We start from the raw sequence: 21,239 nt of genomic DNA, 5'->3' as shown, positions 1-21,239 counted from the left end.
TCCAGATCAGCAAAGAGCGTCAGTCATCTACGCCAGGGACTAGAAAACTATGGCCCAAGGGCCAGATCAGCCCATATTTTCTTTTTGTAAATAGTTTTACTGGAACATAGCCATGCCCATATTGTCTGTGCTTTCACACTCCCATACCACAGTTGAGTAATTATGACAGAGGGCGTATTTGCCACAAATTCAAAAATACATACAATTTAGCCCTTCACAAAAAAAAGTGTACTGATCCCAGATCTAAGTCAATGGTGTCAAGAAATTTTATAGTGTAAAATTAAGTCAAAAAATTAAGTGTACACACATATATGCTTATTTTATTTATTTACATATATTTATATATATAAACATATATATACACACATATATATGCATATGCATAAATAAATCAGTATTTATTTATAGTGTTGTCCTAAATTTTTATAGATCTCTAAAACACAAACAGAAATTTTAAAAAGATAGAGTGAAACAAACAAACAAAAAAAAACAATATTTAATGTTGTTTAATTTATCAAGAACTCTTGGTTTAATAAGTTGTGATCAGTAATTTGAAGGTCTGGCTGTAAGTTCAATTTATTTTGACACTTGGTTTTAAATGACAGCCAAAATTTAACTTTTTAAAGAGCCTTTAAAAGGTATGTAGATTCAAATGGAAAGAACATATCATTGGCTTGGCATATTGACACACGATATGGATATATCCAACCTCCCCCACCAACCATGCAGTTTTTTGATGAAACCTGCTGAGAAAATTTATATCTACCCTGATGTCAACCAGTTGTTCATCCAAAGTAATCCAAAGGTGTTTTATTTTACGTGTTTAGTAAATAGCTTCAAATCTACTGAAATGCTCCACTTGGGACATTGTTGAAGAGCTTAGAAAATGTTTCCAAGGTGAGATGTGAAGCTCTGATAGTCCTGGTAGGTTACACATTTACCTCTTTTTCAACTATAAAACCACAAAAAATGGGGTCATTTTTCAAAAGACCTCTCTGTGGCATGAGTTTCTTCTGAAATGCAGTTACGTTCCCCCTTTCTGTTGAAAATTTGCCTTCACTGAAAGAAACAAGCATGTGGCTGCGGAAGCAAGCACTCGTATGTGCTCACAGCATTAGTGACAGGTCTGCCACGATCTCATAGTCTTCTTGGGCTCGCAGGATTAGTATTACCTTCAATCTGAAGCTTCTGCAGAAATTCCGCTCCCCACCTCACTCCCCTTCTCTTTTTAAAGTAAAGTCTACCAGGGCGCCTGGGTGGCTCAGTCTGTTAATTCTCTGCCTTTGGCTCAGGTCATGATGTCCAGATCCTGGGACAGAGCCCCGCATTGGGCTCCCTGCTCACTGGGGAGTCTGCTTCTCTCTCTCCCCCCCTTTGGCCCCTCCCCACTGCTCATTCTCTCTCTCTCTCAAATCAATAAATAAAATCTTTTTAAAAAAAAATAAAGTAAAGTAAATTCTACCCCCAATGCAAGGCTCGAACTCATGACCTGGAGTCACACGCTCTACCGACCGAGCCAGCCAGCTGCCCCTGTAGAATTTTTTTTTTGAAGTCCAGAAATGCAAGTCCATTGTGTGAAGGTCAATTTCATTTAAACTAGATAAACTATATTGTCCACAAATTCCCTTATCCAGTTATAAGTAAACTGCAAGGAGTCCCAGTATGTGAAAGGGCAATGGCAGTCCTCCCCTCTGGGGATGGAACTCTTGCTGTTCCCTCAGGACCAGTCACATGTGGCTGGAAAGACAGACTGAGTGAAGGTGCCATTGCAAGAAAGTATAATTACTATTGGTCAGGCTTTCTTTCCTGTTCTCTTAACTCCATTTTATACTCTCCTGCTTTCTTTCCTTTGATCAAGCTTCTACTTAGAATGCTCTTTCCTCCTCTCCATTTTAACCTAGAGCCATCTTCTCCATCCCCAAGACCAGCTCAAGTGCTACATTTTTCTGTGAAGTCTTACCAGCCATAATGGAAGTCAACTGCAAGGAACTCTTGCCCTCCTGTGAAATCTCTGTTGTCATTTCAGACATTTGTCACATATTGCCTTGTTATTTGTATATCATCCTATCTCTCATGTCCTGTTTATTGAAAGCAAGAGTTATGTTTTATAGACACATTTTAGCCTTCCTCCCCAATGGGCTTTGCATAAAGTAGGTATTTAATATGTTTTTTTGTTTTTGTTTGTTTGTTTTTTGTAATTGAATTCAAGAAAGGCATATGGCACAAGTCACTGAGCAATGGCAACTATGGAGGCTAATTAACAACGATGAAGCCTGATTCAATTCCTTGCATGTGAGGTGCATTGCCTAAGTTCACATGGATTTATCTAAGTCAGACATTGAAAGGATAGCTAGGCCAATGTGCAGCCATTTAAAAGTTCTACAGTCAGGGGCGCCTGGGTGGCAACAGTTGGTGAGCATCTGACTCTTGGTTTCAGCTTGGGTCGTGATCTCAGGGTAGTGAAGTGAGCACCATGTCGGGCTCCGTGCTCAGTGTGGAGTCTGCTTAAAATTCTCTCTCCTTCTCCTTCTGTCTCTCCCACTCATGCTCTCTTTCTCTCTCTAAAATAAATAAATCTTTTTTTTTTTTTTAATTCTAGAGTCAAATACAGAACAATGATGCCCCAAAGGGAAGATCAATGAAATGTGACTCAGTTTCATGACCAGGGAAAGATCAACAGTTCTATACCAGGCTCTTGAGTATTTACTGAAACATGATGTTTAAAGTTATCGAAGCTTTACCAATGGGAGAAGTCTACCCAAAGTGTGTTCCAAACATGCATGTGCTTTTTTGACCACAAAAGCACGCAGGGTGGGGTCATTTTCCAAAAGCATATTCAGAAGCTTTGTGGGTTTCCAAGAAGGCAGATGCTCCATCCTGGCTTGTGAATATGAACCAGGAAAACCTGGCTCTGCCCACTGCCATGCTGCATGGGCCATGGGGCTTGTTGTCAGATCATGATTTCTAGAAGCTGAAACCTGATCATTCATCAAGGGAAGAAATAATCTCTCAGGTTTAAGCTTTAATTCTATGAAGCAATGGAACAGAGCTCCATTAAACCAACCTAGGAGGGAGAGTGATAGCTCTATGGCTCTATGGAGACAGAAGAGGACTAGCAAAAAATATGGGAAGTAAAACCCAAACCCTTAACATTTCTCTCAATTCCTCTCCACCCGAAGTTGTAAGCAACCATTCGTTAAAGCCTTCTGGCCAATGTCTGCCTGGGTAGGTACCTAGAGAATTTTGCTCATTGGTCTACAATGCCGAAGTTTTAATGCATTTATTATAAATCTGTTTCTCATTTGTATGCTACTTTCTCTGTAGGTGGCATTATGTTGCAACTATACACAGAAAGTCCCCTTGAGATAGAGCTGAATAATGTGTTTTCCTAGTTAAGAAGAACCAAATGGTTAAGGACAGGAAAGATATTTGACTTTTAAACTGAATCAATAATCAGGGGCTAAAGTCAAATTGAGTCAACTGGTGTTTTCCAGTTTGACTGGGAACCCTGGCCTGCTTTGAGAGCTTGTGTGTGAGTGTGTGTGCCTGTGTACACCTGCCATCAGCCTATCTCTGTTCTTGTCAGATGATTGGCCTTGGCTTGGCTTATGAACAGAGATGTTCTATATTTCCCTGCCCCTCTAGGGTATGTGTTTCCCCCCATAACTCCTCTTGTATCATCTTCCCTTGTAAATTCCTTATATCCCTCTATATTCTCTCTCCTCTCACTACAAAGCCCTAGTGTTGGTTTGGGCCTTCTGCAATGCCTATGGAAAGCACAAATAATTCAGTACAAGTAGGTGAACTAAGCAAGTTTGATTTAGCTATGCCTTTAGAAATGTTTTCAAGTGCTCTAGTCGAAACTGATTCTGTAATTCATTGGCTAAATTGTCAAGATAGCCAAAAATAGCTAATTCCACTGTACCACAGGCTGTCTTGTCGCTTTTACATTTAATATCAGAGTTAGGCTTTTAAAATTTGTTTAATGAAAGAGCCAAAAGAACAGTTCTATTGTGTTATTAAATGTCTCAGAGTAGCATATTATTTTTGATCCAGACATTAGTAGCCCGACCTCAAAATGACATTGTATTACAGGCTTGTGCTCTCTAGAGTTATACTTCGAAACAAAGCGTCCAGTGGCCCTTTACAGACCCCATTGTATTTGACCTCACAGAAGCCTTTGACATTGCTGGCCATAGCTTCCTTTTTGAAATTCTCTACCTACCATTTATTTTGTAGCTTCTTTTGTGTCTTCCATTGGATCTCCTCCTGAGCTCTATTCTTTTCTTACTCAACATCCATGCTCAGGGTAATTTCATCTATACTAATAACTTGCTAGCCAGTTTTAAGGTGATGATTTTCTAATTCATATTCTTTGCTCAGGCTGCTCTCCTGAATTTCTATATGACCTTTCTTCCTTGGTAATGAAATTTCCAGCAAAGAAGTTGAAAGCAATGAATTATTCTGGATGTTAAATTAATCTGTGACTCTTTCAAAGTTCAAAACTCCTCCCCATGCTGGTACTGCACTCCCAGTACCAGAAGATCGATGGTTTAAAAAAAATTTTTTTTATTCCTCAGTTATATCATTCTATCCTTGCCACAGATAACAATTGCACAATTTCCAGGATGTAAAATTGACTCACTATTTTTTTTTAAATTGACTCACTATTAAAAGAAAAGCCAAATAAAGAAACATTTATTAACTAAATTTAAACATCAAGGGATGAATAATTTCCATAAACACAGAGAAAACATTAAGATTGTAACTTCACTATTTGGCATTGGAAAGGATACGTTGTTTTTTTACCTCTCAGCAGAGAATTTCACTTCTTGTATGCAGGAGAAATGAAGTGGAGACAATACCCAACGTGTCTACAAGTTGATTTTGGTTGAAAGCACAATTCCCTACTGTTAGGCTTAAAACAACTGAACCGAACCTCCCAATCTGAGAGGAAACCTGTCTGACCTGTTTCATATATATATACTGTATTTTCTTTAAAGGTTTCAAAACATCAGAAAGGAAAAGAGCCTGCTCCTGCTGTCTGGAGGCTGGTTGACACAACAGAGGATGAGACTGGTTCTCAGCCTCAGCTGTACATTAGAATCAGCCGAGGGAGCTTTTAAACATCCCTCTGCCCTGGGGCACCTGGGTGGCTCAGTCGGTTAAGCAGCCAACTCTTGATTTTGGCTCAGGTCATGATCTCATGGTCCTGGGCTTGAGCCCTGTGTCGGGCTCCATGCTCAGTGGGGAATCTGCTTGGGATTCTCTCTCTTTCCCTCTGCTGCTCCCTTTGCTCTCTCTCTCTCTCTCTCTCTCTCTCCCAAATAAACAAATAAATCTCTAAAAAAAATTCCTCTGCCCAGGCTGTGCCCCAGACCAATTAAATCAGATCCACTGGGGGTATAAAGCTCCCCAAGTAAGACTAGTGGAAAACCAAGTTGGGAAACACTGATCCATAATGAGCGCCTTAGGGAGTGTTTGGACCTGTTGCAGTTATGTCAAAAGGCAGTGTAGAATCATTCAGAAAATACGAGCGGAGAGAGAAGCCATGGGCAAATATTTGAGATCAGAGAAGAAAAACATGGTGCCACTTGTCCTTATGATCCTAATACCATGTTATTTTTGTTTCTTTTATTTTTAAAAGTGAAGTATATCAGTATTTATAAACAGAAAGTAGGTGTTACTTCATATTGTGCAGATAAATTTTTTATACTCATTAAACACTAGCCAAATACCTGAGTGGTATATTCCTTGTTCTCCCAATTGTTTGTTTGTTTTAAAGATTTTATGTATTTATTCATGAGAGACACAGAGAGAGACACAGAGGCAGAGGGAGAAGCAGGCTCCCTATGTGGGACTCCATCCCAGGACCTGCGGATCAAGCCACTCATTCTCCTCGTTGACCAAATTTGACCGAGTCTGATGCCACCTTTGTTGGCTGGTGGCAGTCCCTTGGAGGAGCAGGCCTGGCAGCTTAGAGCATTTCACCTCCTCTCATGATGAAAACATGATATAACCCCCAATTCCTATTTCTTCCCTATCGTGGATGATCTGTGTCAGGATGATGTTCTTAAAAACTCAGCTAAGGATCTGTGAGGCAACAATTCTTACAGTCTGTTACGGAATTCGAACTGTAAAAAGAGAAAAAACTCAGTCGGGAGCCAGCCAAACCAATGGGGTACCTGCCAAACCACACCTTATCCTCCTCAATCAGCAAAAATATCCTCCACCGCCTGACTCCTCTTACCTCAGCAACAGGAGCATGTTCATTCCCTTATTAGGACACTGGCAGTGGCGAGAGAGCCGCTCATGTCTGAGGCCCAAGAGTGGCTTCTATAACATGTGCAGTTCATCAAAAACCAGAAGAGGATAACAGGCACCAAGGGAGGGGACTGGAAAAATTAAATCCTCGCTCTATGGGAGGAGAATCCAACTTGGTAGGCCACAATTATGGTTTTGGATTAAAAAAAATTTTTTTTTTTTAAGGGCCAAACCAAAAAAACACAATCCTAATATTTCTTTAATGCATTTTTTGGAAGGGTGTTTTTGCAACTTAGAAATACAGTCAAGGAAATTTTATGTTGAAAGCTTACAGGGAGCTAAATATGTATAATCAGTACCTGGTCTTAACCTTCGAGAAGGACTGTCCCAGTTCTGGAGCACTCAGTCTGAACCCAGAGGTGTCATTTGTGACCCCCTTTTTTTTAACCTGGAGCAAAATAAAAGCCCTGTTCCTCCTGTCTTTCTGCTTCTCACCTGTCTACAGGGGTGCCCTTTTCCTGCTCTGACCTCATCCTACCTTATTACCTTCTTCCTTTTCTCACAAGGCACCACCATTCAAACTAGGCTTTTTCTATGGTATTAGTGCAAGTGGGAATGGCTTCCTGTCAAAACAAGACATTGCCCTGTTATAATCTGTGTCAGCAGGGCTGTCCTGTTAATCCATCCTGTTTAGTGGCTAAGCTGCTTTCAGAGCCAACTCATGAACTCAGATCTAGCCAAGCAATAACGGATTACAATTCTAACTTTTTGCAATTTACAAAACACTTCCATCATGTACATGTTCTAATGGGATCTTTAGAATACCAGTGAGATAGACACAAAAATCTTTCCTACTTTGCAGTTGAGGAAATGGTCTTAGTGGAGCTAAGCCACTTGTATTCAGAGCTAGGACATCACTATAAATTGGGGCTTTTCTGACTGGTGCTTTTTTTCTGTCTCAAAGATGTCATCATATCGTGGTGTTCTGCTCATCTGAGTTGCTCTGAAGCTTCCCAAAGAGAATTTAAGTCCTTAAGTTTCCCCAGGGACCTCTATACAAAGGGTGTTCAGGCCCCTGGGAGATTGTAGGAGGCCCCATGAATCATGTCACCTACCCTGGGGTTGGTCTGCTGCTAACAACTAACTCTGCTAAATTTGACTCCTTGTCAAGTTGTAGGTAACATTTCTAAGGCTAAAAAGCCAAACACAGCAGCCATTGTCTATTTAAAAATAAACAGTAACACTGGTGATTAAAAAAAAAAAAGAGGGGGGATGTCTTAGACCAGCCAACCTTGACTTTGAAAGAGTGAAGCCAACAAATTATTTAAAATGACGAAGTTTATTTAATGGTGATAACTCCCTTCTGCATAGACCCCAGTAGGTGCCAGGTGATGGAGAGGATGCATTTCAGCTAATCCTTACGGTAACACGGGGTAAACATGACTACTCCTACCTTACGGTCCAGATGAGCAAAGCCGACACAGAGAAGTCAAGTCACTTGTCCAAGATTAACACACATAGGATTGTAGCCACCTTCTCGCCGAGCCCCAAGTGTGGGCTCTTTGCACCACTACAACCTACCACATTCCACTTCTTTGCAGGCCTCGATTCTCTAACTGTGACAAGACAGGATTTAGAAGTTAAGACAATGGAGAGGTTCAAACTTGTTGGGAGAGTGTATTTGCTCTTCATTGGCATAAGAAAGTCACGTGATACTGATCACAGTGAAATGAGAGGAGTTGCTAGTGTTGTGGAAGTGCAGGTCTCCCATTGGGAGAAGACGCATATTCACAACCTCTTTGTGGGACTCTTAAAGTAAAATAAGGAATAAGGAATAAGGGAAAATAAGGAATTTAGTGTCCTGGGCTGGTGATTTAAGGTAAAGAGTCACGGAGGATCCCAGACCCTCTGAGACCACTCCTCCCACCGTCTTCCAGCCCTGCTCTGCCAGAAGGAGAAACTTGCTCATCAAGCAGGATCTGATGTCATGTTACAATTGCTGCCAAATTCTCCCACACAGACCAGAGGTTAGAGCTGTGAGAGCACAGGCAGGGAATAACATCCGTTAAGTGTTAAGCTGGAGAGAGCAAGGGAACCACCAGGAGCCACTCTCAGCCTGGAGCCAGGGGCCAGGGGCCAGTCATTACACACACCCAGGCAGGGAGGAGGTGGCTGGGCCAGTGAATCAACCTCTCTGGTTTCATTTTCATCTGTAAAATGGAAGTAGTGGTACTTAATTCATAGTACTGTTGAAGGATTAAGTGAACCGCCATTTGCAAAGTCCTCAGAGCAGGGCCTGGCACACAGGAAGTACGACATGAGCATGGGCCATTTTTATTAGCTTCGTGTTCTCACTATCCTCCTCATCATGTGGGATATGGCTGCCGTGCTTGTACATTTTCCAAAGGATGCCACTGTTTCCAAGCATGAAGGGGATAATTGGGCAGAATGGTTTTCTATCTCGAGAGCCTTAAACTCCTTTTCACTGCAAACGTGAGCAGTAGAGAAGGCCCAGAAATGCAGAATAGATGCAGGGGAAGATCCTGATCCTCCTTGGGCATTCCCTTCTTCCTCCATTGACTACCTTTTCTGTGGCTTCTAGTTTGAGGACAGGAGGGTGGAGGAGGAGAGCTGTGGCTAAAAATGTCCAATAAATGGAATGCCTTTTATCTCTCTTTTTCTCTGTCACTCTCATAATCCATGTCACTTCTCATTAAAATGTACGTGGAAATTTATCATCAGACAGCTTTATCTTCCCATGCCAGAAAATGCACGTGTCCTACTGGAAGAGGATAATCCCCCTCTCTATTCATCTTCGGGGCTGGCTTAATACCCAACCTCAGTGAAGAATTGATGGTTCAGAGCTCTCCGTGTGGAGGCTGGGTCTGACTTTCATTGGAATGGCTTTAGACAGACAGCCTGTCAGCGGAGGACCCAGATGTCCCCAAGGCCCCAATATCCTTCAGCCAGCTGACATTTGAATTGTCCTGGAAAATTATCCAATGTATCACTTAGGAATTAAACTAGGAATTGTCATGTTAAACTATTCTAAATCTTCCGGTACTTGTCACGGATTGAACTGCATTCTCCAAAAATGCTATGTGGATGTCCTACCTCCCTCGTACCTCCAAATCTGATCTTATATAGAAATAAGGCCTCTGCAGAGGCAATCAGGTTACGACGAGGTCATTAGGGTGGCCCTCACACAATCTGACTGGTGTCCTTATAAAAGGGAGACATGTGGACACAGGAAAGGACATTCATGGAGGGTAGACTATGCGCAGAAAGACAGACTATCATGTGAAGGCAGAGATTAGAAGGAGTCAAGACACCAAGGGCTGCCAAAGATTGCCAGCAAACCGCCAGGAGAGAGGCCTGCAACGCATCCTCCCTCTCAGCCCCCGGGAGGAAACCCAGCCTGTTTTGTTAAGCCACCCAATACGTAGCAGCTATAGCAGCCCTCAGAAACTAATACAGTATTCAGTTTAAGATCTGAATGGTTCTATTTTGTTAGTAAAAGTTTTGTTTGTTTGTTTGTTTTCACAATTTTCAGCATTTCCTACTGTTATTTAGATGAGTGGTTCATCACACTGGGCCAGCAGTCCATCTGATTTCTTAAAATACCTTCTATTGTAATGTGTAAACTTATCCCCTCATATGCAAAGTTTCCCCCTTTGCCGTGTTCCTTTGTCCTTCTGGTATCTGGGGATCTGGGTTAGGGATTTCCCTGGAGCTCTGAGGTGGGCTCATGAAACTCTGGCCTTCTCCGGCTCCCACGAGCAGCTGGTGAAGGAGCCTCCACTCCCTGGGGGGAGGGAATATTTTACGTGATCTCTCTCCCAGCCCCTATGTCTTCAGATCCGGGAGAGGCAGACTCATAGTATGTCCCTGGGTCAAATCTGATGTTTCAGTAAGGTCAGAAATTTAAAAAATGGACACAGGGGAGGGAGAGAAAGTGGAAGATAAATCTTTCCCATTATACTAACTCCTTATGGAGCTGGCACAGTTCAATCTATGACTTCAGGGCTGTTTCCGCTGGGATGAGTAGAGGCTGTACAGACTTCCTGGCTGCCCTTCACTTAGTGAGGTTAAAATGAGAGCTCCCACTTGGGCTTGAGTTGGAGGGGCTTTTGCCCCTTTGTGATTAGGAAGTGTTCACTACTCAGCCAATACCCAAACACCCCTGTTACATTAGGCCTCCCTTGGATGCGTCAATTTGCTCAACTTCTGGAAACCTTAGCAAACAGTAAAATGTAGAAGTAATGGCCAGGTTTGTTGCATTTGCTTCTAAGAAGTCTGTATACACTCACACCGTGGGTGGAATTGTGTCCGCTCCAAATATATGTGGAAGTTCTAACCCTCGTGCCTCAGGATGTGACCTTATTTGGAAATAATACTTTTACGGACACATCAAGTTAAGGTGAGGTCGTCGGGGTGAGCCCTAACCTAATCTGTCTGGCATTCTCAGGAAAAGGGGGAAATGCGGACATGGAGACAGACACAGAGGGAAGATGACGTGAAGAGAAACAGGGAGAAGGTCACATGAACTAATGGAAGCATTGGTGCCGTGCTGCCGCAAAACAAGAAATGTCTGGAGTCTACTGGAATCTGGAAGAGGCAAGGAAGGATTCTTCCCCTACGGGGTTCAGAGGGAACATGGCCCTGCAGGCACCTTAACTTCAGACTTCTAGCCTCCAGAACTGTGACCCAATTAGTTTCTGTTGTGCTAAACCACTTAGTTTGTGGTACTTTGTTATGGCAGCCCTAGGACTCTACTACAATCATCACGGCCTCTCGTGATTATCCAGAAGCTACCTAAGATTCATCTCCTTGGCACCAAGTTCACGCCAATAATGATCATTCCCCACCCCCCCACTCCCACACACAACTTTTTGAACACTTATGAAGTGTCAGGCACTGTGCTGACAATTTCACATACAGTTTCCTCTTGTACATTAATAAACTGAAAAACGAATACACTGAAAAACCCAGCAAGATTAAGTCATTTGCTCAGGGGCATATAGTTAATAAGATGATGCAATGAGAATCCAAATCCAAGTTTATCTGGATTGTGAAGTCAATATTCTTCATTTATACTCTCCTTACTTGTGAGGATCACTTAGAGATTGGTGGCATTCAAATCTCTGATCCCTACTTCTTACTACATCCTCCTTTACAATGTGCCTGGTTTAGGCCAAGTAGGAAAAGTAGTAATTCTATATTTGGCCCCCAAAGTCCACTTTTAGCAAGCTTCCTTTAACTTCAGAGTTATCTGAAGTATAGGGTATGGAGTATCATCTTTCAAAAAATATTTATTTATTTATTTGAGAGAGAGTGAGAAAGTGCTCGTGTGTGCGCACAAGGCAGGGGTGGGGGCTGGAGTGGGGAGAAGAGGGAGGGATTCTCCGCTCAGACCCCCCCCCCCCCCCCGCTGAGCATGTGGGGGGGGCGGTGCCCTAGGCAGGGCTTGATCTCACCACTCATGAGATGGTGACCTGAGCTGAAACCAAGAGTTGCATGCTTAACCAACTGAGCCACCCAGGCACCCTGGGGTTATCACCTTTAAGTAGTTAGTAAATGGGACAACTAAAATCTGAGGTGAAGAGTTCCTCTGATTTTTCTGGATGGTTTAGTGAATACGTATCAGTCACAAACCAAATTCAGCTGCCTTTTGCCCCAACATCAGTAGTTCTGTTGGAGTCAGATATCAAGCCACCTCTTTTCCGGGGTCTTTAGAAAGAGGGTGCTCAGAGGGAAGGGAAAGGTAGGAAATATGATACAGATTAAGCACGCACAGTGGTTTACACACATTTGCACAGTTAGTTCTTTTATTTTTCACTAAACTTGAAAGGCGGATATTTTGTACTTTTTTGTTTTTAAACAGATGAAGATACTTAGACATGGTGAAATTAAGTGACCGTCTCAAGGTCATACACTTCGTAATGAGTAAAGTCTAAACACAGATGTGGGAGTCAGGATATTTGGCTCTTACTTTCTCATCTGTCAAGAATGTGCTCACTATCTGCGCTGAAAGCTGGGTCTGCCCGATAGAAGGGGTGCTGAGACCCTTTCCCCACCCAGCAGTGGTGTCTCACTCCAGAAAAGTGACCTCTGAGATGGCAGAAATGAGCAACAGGCTCCCCTTTAAAGTCATCCTTCCTTCTCCAAAGGTCCAGGATGGCCTAAGCACCGCCGGGCCTCACCTGTTCATTAAAATGTTGTGTGAACACAGTCTTTTTCAATTCAGTTCTTAGGCATATCACACAAATGTATTAAATAGCTATGGAGATGATCTATGGAGAAGCTATGAATGTCATGAAATCAGCTTAAAGCTAGCTTTAAGAAGTTGCTTAAATTTTATGTACTTCATGTATTTTGTCTCTGGAAAACACAGGGTAGTTATGAGCTGTGGCTTATTGCTGGTCTGTGTAAAGAATGTTCTCACTCTTTGGAGAGGAAAAGTGTCAAATTTATTTCCTTCTCTTTGGAGTGAATACCATCCTTACTATATTGCTATTTTATTTTCTCTCTGTTACATACAAAGTGAAGGAGAGGGTGTGTTGGAGAACTGAATTCTAGAAAAGGTGAGTATAGACATCCCTTGTAAGGATCAGAAAGCAGTCATAGAAAGGTAAAGAACAGACATGGAGAGCTAGTATAGCAGACCGAGCTATCAGGTAAGAGGCAAATATCTAGGTGCTAATAGAAATTCACCAGCATAGAAAATATCAGACTAGAATGCCAGGCTTTAATCAGGAATATCACGACTTAACAGATGCATTCTAATCAATGTCTGTGTGAGATGAGATTTACAATAAAGTTATAAAGAAAAAGAGGAGGATGAATGAAAAAAATGCCATATTTTCTCTAGACGTTTATTGTTTTAAATCCTCCTTAATAAAATTATCTCCTATGCTGGCTACTTTTGTTTAATGTCTGTTGTTTTTAATAATAAAAAAAAGTAGTCTTAAAAACAGTAGAAATTAGTGTTTATAAATCCAGCAGACTGGAGCCCACCCTATCAGGCAAAGCGTACTCCTGTACACAAACGGGCTCATGAGTTAAAAAGCCCACTGACCACCAGTTGCTTCCTTGGTTTTGCAACCAGAAAAAGTATTTAATGGGAGAGGAGGGAGGATGACCGAACTGAGCCTAAATACAAACTTAGTTACGACATCACAAACAAATCACAACTCTGAGATTTTCATCTATGAAATTGCATAATATTAGGGCCCATGCAAGGATATTTTTCCAAGTCTATAAAGAACAAATGGTCCCTCCAAGTTGCTCCTCTGATATTAAATGTTAATTGGGAGAAATAAGGCTATTCAACAATAACTTGCAGTTGTTCTGTACTTCATATTTTCCATATACTCTTGTGATAGTTTTACAGAGCAAGCATGCCCATCTCCATTTTATAGCCGTGGGAGCAACTTGAAGCAGCTTCCTTGAGATCACGGTGCTGATCACCAAAGGAGCTGTATCAGAATCCAGGGCCTCTGATTCCCATCTCAAAAGCCTCTCTTGAACATCCAGGCTGACTCCTGCCTGGAGTCAGTGTGGTCGCTAGGCTTGCAGAGCTTCCTAAGCTGCTCTGGAGGCAGCCAGCTATACCAAGATCATGTAATAGGGTCAGCGCTTTTCGAAATTCAGTTTGTGACTCATTTGCAGTTTCTGAAATCTGTTTAATGGGTCATGACTGGCACTTTTAAAGGAAATTAAAAAGGACAGAAAATATCAGAGAGCAAGGAAACTAAATCACTATCTTGAAAAAATATGTGCACTCCCATGTACACGAAAGCATTATTCACAATAGCCAAGGTATGGAAACAACCTAAGTGTCTGTTGATGGATGAATGGCTAAAGGAATTTATATATATATATAAATGTCTATACTCACCTTTTCTAGAATTCAATTTATATAATATAATAAAAATAATATATTTATCAATATATATATACCTATATATATTGATATATATATATCGTTGAATATTATTCAGCCTTAAAAAGGAAGGAAATCCTGTCCCGTGCAACAACATGGATGAACCTGGAAGGCATTAAGCTAAGTGAAATAAACCAGACAGAGGAAAACAAATATTGTATGGAATCACTTATATGTGGAATTAGAGAGAAAAAACAGGTCAAACTAGAGTGATGGTTGCCAAGGGTTGGGGGGTGGGGGAAACAGGGAGAGGCTGGTAAAAGTGTACAAACTTTCAGTTCTATTATAAGATGAATAAGGTCTGAGGATCTAACCTCTAACATGGTGACAACAGCAGATAATACTGTATTGCAGAACTGAAATTTCCTGAGAGAGTAGAACTTATTAAGTGTTCTCACCGAAAAAAAGAAAAAAGGGGTGAAAAAAGGTAAATATGGGAGGTGATGCACATGTTAATTCATTTGATGGGGTTAATCTTTCACGATGTATATGCACATCAAATCACCACATTATCTGCTTTAAATATATTACAATTTTATCTGTCATTTATACCACAATAAAGCTGGAAAAAAGAGAAATCTGTAGTACAATTTAAAAAAAAAGAAAAAAAAGAAATTTCCTGAAAAAAAAAAAAAAAGAAAGAAATATAGGGTTGCCTGGGTGGCTCAGTTGGTTAAGCATCTGACTCTTGATTCTGGCTCAGATCGTGATCTCAGGGTCGTAATATCGAGCGCCTCTGAGGGCTCCACTGAGTGTGGGGTCTGCTTCAGATTCTCTCTCTCCCTCTCCCCGTGCTCTCTCTCTCAAATAAATAAATAAATCTTAAAAAAAAAATAAAAGAAATACTCAAGGGCATTGTACATAGTTAGAGTGGGCACTGTTTTGTAAAATATTTGTTTTAGATATATGTATGTGTGTGTATATAAATAGGATACTGAGTCACAAAATGAACTTAAGTTTATTGTACTTATTTTAAGTATAAGTTGATTGTACTTATTTTAAGTATACGCTAAAAGAAACTTGTATTTCTTTCAGAGGGTCAGAGGAATAAAGGAAAGAGGAAAACAGCAATGTAGCTAAGGGAGAGATCAGGTGTCCGGACGGCTCTGCCGGCAGCCACCGCCCTGGGAGGACCAGGGAGTGTGCGTGCTGTCGGGGGCAGGAGGGCTGAAAGAAGATTCCTACAGTCCTGCAGTGGGTGGGAGGTTAAAAGACTAGATCTTCCTAAAGCCAGAACCTGTGTTTTGTCCTTCTTAGTGTTCTTAGTGCTTAGTCCAACACCACCAACTGGCATAGGAAACCCTCAATGAATATTTGTTGAATGAATGCATCGAAATGAGTAAGGTTTACAGATTTTTAAAGGCTCCTCTTAAAAATTCAATTAGGCTTGGAAATGAATCCAAGCAGTCCTACATTTATGAAAAGCTTGTTTCCAAGCCTTAATTTGCAAATTGGTTTTTGGAACTTCAAACATCATTATACATGGCAGTTAGGAATGCAGGCCAGCCCACAACCACCTTTTTTAAGCCCGAGATGTATCTAAAGCTAATACTGAGAGGCAAGGCTGCGTTTCCAGGGGAAAAACGCATCCTCATCATTCCAGTTAGGAATGCCAGGAGCAAATGAGCCTCCAGATGGCAGAGGAGCACCTCCCCTGACCCCATTCCTCTAGTTGCAAGCTGGACCTGCCTCTGCAAAGTCATTTGTGATGGGCTGGGAGGATGTGAGAAGCAGCATAAAGTGAGAGCTTATTTCCTATATAATTTCCTACCTTTCTTGGATTCCATGGTTTTAAACTTTATATACCCTTCCACATTTGTTACAAAATGTGACACAAGAACAAAACGTTTTCATTGGCAGGACATATAAAAGCATACTTCTTTATGAGAAGCATTGCTCTTAATGGACGAAAGCATGAAGAGTTACAAGAAATGCGAAATTCTGACTTAAGGAGACTTCACGAAGGCTTACGAGAAAAGTAGCAGTGAAAGACATTAGACTGCAAGTGACAGAGTATCTCAATAATCTCACCAGGAACAGGTGACACAGCACCTCGAAATCTAAAGAACTAAGAGGCCATTTATACCTGTCCTGAAGATAACACAGCTCTGTGCAGGTCTTGGCATTCAGGAATTTTAATGTGCCTCATAAAAAAAAAAATACTGCCAATCTTGCTCTGTAGGGAGTGAAACTCGGCTAAATTATCTGATGCAAATGCAAAGGAATTTAGAATTCATTCTGTCGGGCACCTGTTTGGCATTTAACCTCATACTTCTTCCAAAGCAAAAAGTGCAGAAGCTTCGTGTGTTCAAAGGAATCAAATAAAAAAGTGTGAACTTGGATGAACCTAGTTAGGTTTACCCAGTAAGGAGAAATTTGAAGATTTTTTTTTTCCTTTTAGCAACAGCACCATGCTGGAAACTGAAGATTCAAAGATTCAAAATAGTCCTCGCCCGGCCAGTACACTGCTGCTTATGGTGGGGGGCCCTCTACCTTTACTACAAGCCTAATCACAGAAGGTTGGCCATAACTCACTAGCACAGAGAGAAAATAGAACTGAGGAAGGTTTGAGGAGGAAAGTAACGTTTGATTGGAGCCTTAGAGGACAGGAGGGAAGTAGAAGCAGGTGAGGGAGACCTCGCTCTGAACACCATTCCCACACCTTCTCCACCTCACCTCACCCTATCCACCCTTCCCAAGCTTTTCTGGAATCCCATGTATCCATGGTTGGGTTCCAGAACTCCTGGTCTTGTGTAAGGCCTTTATTCCACATGAGAGGACTGAGGCACACGGAGTGTTCCCGGGTAGGGAACAGAGGGAGCCAACGCATGGAGGTAGCCTACACGTGATGAGTCTGGGGAACAGTGAGTGGTCTGATTCTGCAGCAAGGGTGGGTCAAAATAAGAAGGGATACTGAGGCAGCCTGCAGAGAACTCTGAATTCCCCATTGGGGAGAACTGGTTCCATCCTTAAAGGTGGGCAGAGGAGGGGGGAGGCGACGAGGTCAGAAAGGGGAGGAAGATCGAGGCCAGGGTGAGACGCAAGGCAATTATAATTGTCCAGGTGAGAGGCAATAACTGTCGAAATTCAGGAAATGATGGAGAGAGCGAAGAGTGAGAGAGACATGGAGAAAGTAGACTGATAGAACCATGGGCCTGATGGAGTGGGAGAACTCAGAACCTGGGAGTTGGGAGTGAAACACTGGACAGGCGTGCATGTGCGGGCACACACAGGGCTCTTGCCCAGCATTCCAGGCTCTGCTCTTGACCAGCTGCGTAACACCAGGCAAACTCTTCCCTACTGTGTACATCACTTTCCTCAATAAAATAAAGGAATTCAATGAGACCAGTGGTTTCTGAACTGTGCCATGGAGATCCAGAATTCCAGGGAAGGACGGGTGGAGTGGGTGGAGTGGGGTGGGGTGGAGAAGAGATGCGAAGCAAAGAAGAGGTAAGCAATGGGCATGATTTGGGAGTGCTGTGCGGGTGAGGAGCTCTAGATCCAAAACCACCCATTCAACCAGAACATCTCTTTTATGTAATAGAATTCCTCGCAAGATGAAATTTGCTAAAAGACAAAACAAAAAACAGAAGAAACGACTAGTTTGATAATCACTGGCTTATCCAGATAGCCTCTCAAACCCCCTTGAGCTCTCACAGTTGAGTGATCACACTTAGAGAAAGGGCCGATCCAGGAGATCTGCTAACGTAGCACACATAGGTCTCGTTTTTTTAGGATCCCATTGAGTCCCTCTGTTTATTTGATTAACTGTTACCCAAATGCTGGAACAACTGGAACAACAATTGTCATGCTGAATCGGTGCCAGAAGTCTCAAAAATGGGAAAGATTTACTGAGAAGCCATTTGGTATCTAACTCTTGTGCGGTACCTTTTCCCAAGACCCACTAAGTTTTCCAAACCTCATAAACACCAGCGTGTAAAGGGCTCTTGCCTGCGAATACAAAGACACCGGCTCCGTTTCCGACTGTCGTCTGGCTTTGGGGAAGTTGAGTTAGCCCTCTGGGTTTCATCTCCTCTCATCTATAGGATGAGAACATCGCTGCAAACAATCCTAGAGGCCCCCTTTCTAGCTCGAACATTCCCAGGGTTTCATGATCCTAAACCTTGGAGCCTGTTATCTGAACAAGTCCCTGATCGGTGGCGTGTGCTCTCAATCTTGTTGGGTCACAGTCAGAGGGTCAGTTTATTAAGGGCTTTGGGCTGTTGACTTTTAAGGATTGGGCAATGTGTGCTTTAGCCAAGAGATCTGGTTCCTGCGAATGGATCATTCTGAGCAAAGGGCTCAGGTCTAAATTAACAGCAGATCTCTAGAAACCCAAGACTCTGCGGATCAGTATTCGCAGTAGAGAAGCCCCGCGCCTTGGGTTTAAACCCTCGCAAATGGTCTGGGAACCACCATAAAAATGGCAACGAGGAAAACCAATCAGAACCACCAGAAAGTTGAGACCAGAAAGTTGCATACAGGTCTGAAGTTTCCAGACTGCCTGCCTGCCTGCCTTTACCTCTTGATTTCTCCTCTTCCCTCCCATTCCCACATTAAATCTTTTCTTTCTTTTTTTTCTTTAAAGAAAGAAAAATTTAACCCGAAGGGGCCAAGTGAGCACTCACTGGGAGAGCACCGCCAGGCTGCGTCTTCCCTGCGATCCGGGTCCCCCGAGCATGTCTGCAGCTGGAGGGGGCGGCGGGGGCAGGCGGTGCCCAGGCCCTCGACCCCGGGGCGCTCAGGGCGCGGGCCGGGCCCCCGGAGGTGCCATGTGTCCTGCGGCTGGAAGGCGGTGTGCGGGATGCTCCCTTTGTGTTAACACTTTGGTCTGTCCCTGTGACGAAAGTCTGGGCTAGTCCTGCGCCAAATCTACTCCTCCCCACCCTTCCCCTCCGCATGGGATCACCAGAGAGCTGATTGTTATTTTTTACTGTAATCTCCCTAATAGAGGCCCATCCTGTTTAGACTGTAAAGGGCGCAGATGGCTTAGAGATCTCCCAGGCGGTGATTCCTGGGTCTGAGGGGCCCGGGTTCTCAGTAGCTCTCACGATGAAGACCTTTACATGATTAATTACAAATAATTATTCCAAGGTCGAGACCTGGTCAAAGGAAAAGACACTGATCCCCTGCGCACAGCCCTTTGGAAAAGAGTTGATCCTGGTTATCACTTGCAGGCACAATCCAATGCAGAAGAGATCAACAGACACGGGCCCACCGAATAGTTCACAGGGGTGCAGTTCTCAGGCCCTCATTCTGAGCTCTGTTCTCAATTAGCGTTGGTGTAGGTGCTTTCCAAAGCAAACAGTTCCCACTGAGAAATCAAATCTGGAAAACTCCTCTTATCCCTTTTGTCCAGGGAAAGATGGATGCGTGATATAAAAAATGCGAACCAAAGGCAAAGGGAAGAAGAGAGATGGCTCTGTCAGTGAACTGCTGGATCATAGGGGTGTTTGGTGCTCACGCCCCTCAGTAAAACGAGGGCAACCGCCTGCCTAGAAGCATGTTGCAACAGCCGGCCTGGTCTGTACCCATGGCAGTCTGGTGTGATGATCTCATCAGCCACGCCAGGCAAGGGAGCCTGGTCAGCAACAGTTTGGGAAGCAACCAAATTCCAGTCCCTGAGGAGGGGGTGGTGTTGATTCTATCTAGAGAAGACTCCGTCTGGGCTTGAGTTATGAATACGTTTCTTCATCTCCAACAGGCAATGATCAGATTGGTGCTGGGGAACGCGGATGCTTGTGGGACTGGCTTTCTGTCAAATGAGTAGAACAACTCAGATCTCCACAACCGAAGGTTGAGATGATTCTTTTGGTAAATAGCAGGAGAAGCAATTAGCGTCACACACTGAGAGCCCCTTCACAGAATGAAAGACATCTTTGAGATATTGCTTGTCACCAACAAGGGCTCAGAAGCACAGAGCATTTACGTAGTTCACCAAACATCATGGAGCAGAGCTACAGCAGTGCCTCTTGTGCTCAACTTCAAGGAGTTTAATTCCGTTAGATTCAATGCTCTTGTCATTTCAAGTAACTAGAACATTTTGGTTGTTTTCCTGCTTAAATTTTATGCTGTCATCAAAGTCATGGTTTATAGAGTAAATATAGTTTAGTGAATTTCAAAGTTAATTATCTCCATATATCATGATATGTACACATTTAAATATCTCTGAATATATATATATATATCGTCACTCAACATATGCTGAGTATATAAAGTGCCTGAGACTCTCATAAAAACAGAGCTCTATCTGCCTTCACACAAGAGGCCTTAATGAATACTCACTGAGTTGGCTCGAGTTTATTGCTGCAGAGCTAAGGTAGAAACATGTACTGAGACCTTCTGCTCTTTGCCTTTCTACCAAATTTCGCCCATTTAATTTTTCCCCCCTTCAAAAAATTCAGTGTTTTGCTGTGGCAGACAGAATAAGGCTCCTCCCAAGGACATCCATGTCCTAATCTCCAGAATTTATGAATAGGTCCATGGCAAAAAGGGACTTTGTGGATGGAATTAAGTTACAGGCATTGAGACAGAGATTATCCTGGATTTTCCAGATGTGCTCAATCTAATCACATGGGTCCTTAAAGCCAGAGAATCCACTCTGGCTGTGGTCAGGGACAGATGTGACTACAGATGAATGTTCAGATGGATGCAACGTTGCTGGCGAGGAAGATGGAGAAAGGGGGCCACGAGTCCAAGATTCAGGGCAGCCTCTAGAAGCTGGAAAGGCAAGGAAATGGATTCTCCCCAGAGCCTCCAGAAGGATGCAGCCCTGCCCACGCTTTGATTTTAGCCCAGGGAGACTGGTGTTGGACTTTGAACCTCTAGCACAGTGGAGAATCGGTTTGTGCTGTTTGAAGCACCAAGTTTGTGGTTATTTGTTACAGCAGTGATACTTGAACAGAAACATACTTGATTATAGGGCTCATTTGACCTTGGGAATTCGTTTCAACTCTTGATTTCCCCCTCTTCCCAATACGTTCCAATTTTGAGGTGGCAGGTATAGCTTCGGTATATTTAAGACAAGCTC

The 21,239-nt window shown here is 42.8% G+C and overlaps 1 protein-coding gene across 15 annotated transcripts in view; it reads right to left on the bottom strand.

Annotated features, from left to right (window-relative positions):
- CALD1 (caldesmon 1) overlaps positions 1-21,239 on the bottom strand; it is a 188,414-nt gene that overhangs the window by 56,071 nt on the left and 111,104 nt on the right. For 2 of the 15 annotated variants that reach the window (XM_049094662.1, XM_049094663.1), the window contains exon 1: positions 18,838-19,077. The exons of 12 other annotated variants lie outside the window; for them this stretch is intronic. In XM_049094662.1, the coding sequence (XP_048950619.1) occupies positions 18,838-18,890 (53 nt within the window). In that variant the 5' untranslated portion in view covers positions 18,891-19,077. Of the gene's footprint in view, positions 1-18,837; positions 19,078-21,239 lie in introns of those variants that run through there. One more of the 15 variants, XM_049094657.1, reaches the window with a different exon arrangement.

This window comes from Canis lupus, chromosome 16 (assembly GCF_003254725.2).
Source record: "Canis lupus dingo isolate Sandy chromosome 16, ASM325472v2, whole genome shotgun sequence".
In the NCBI taxonomy this organism is placed as follows: domain Eukaryota; kingdom Metazoa; phylum Chordata; class Mammalia; order Carnivora; family Canidae; genus Canis; species Canis lupus.
Note: the sequence above shows the minus strand (reverse complement) of the source record. Positions and strands in the feature narration are given on the sequence as shown.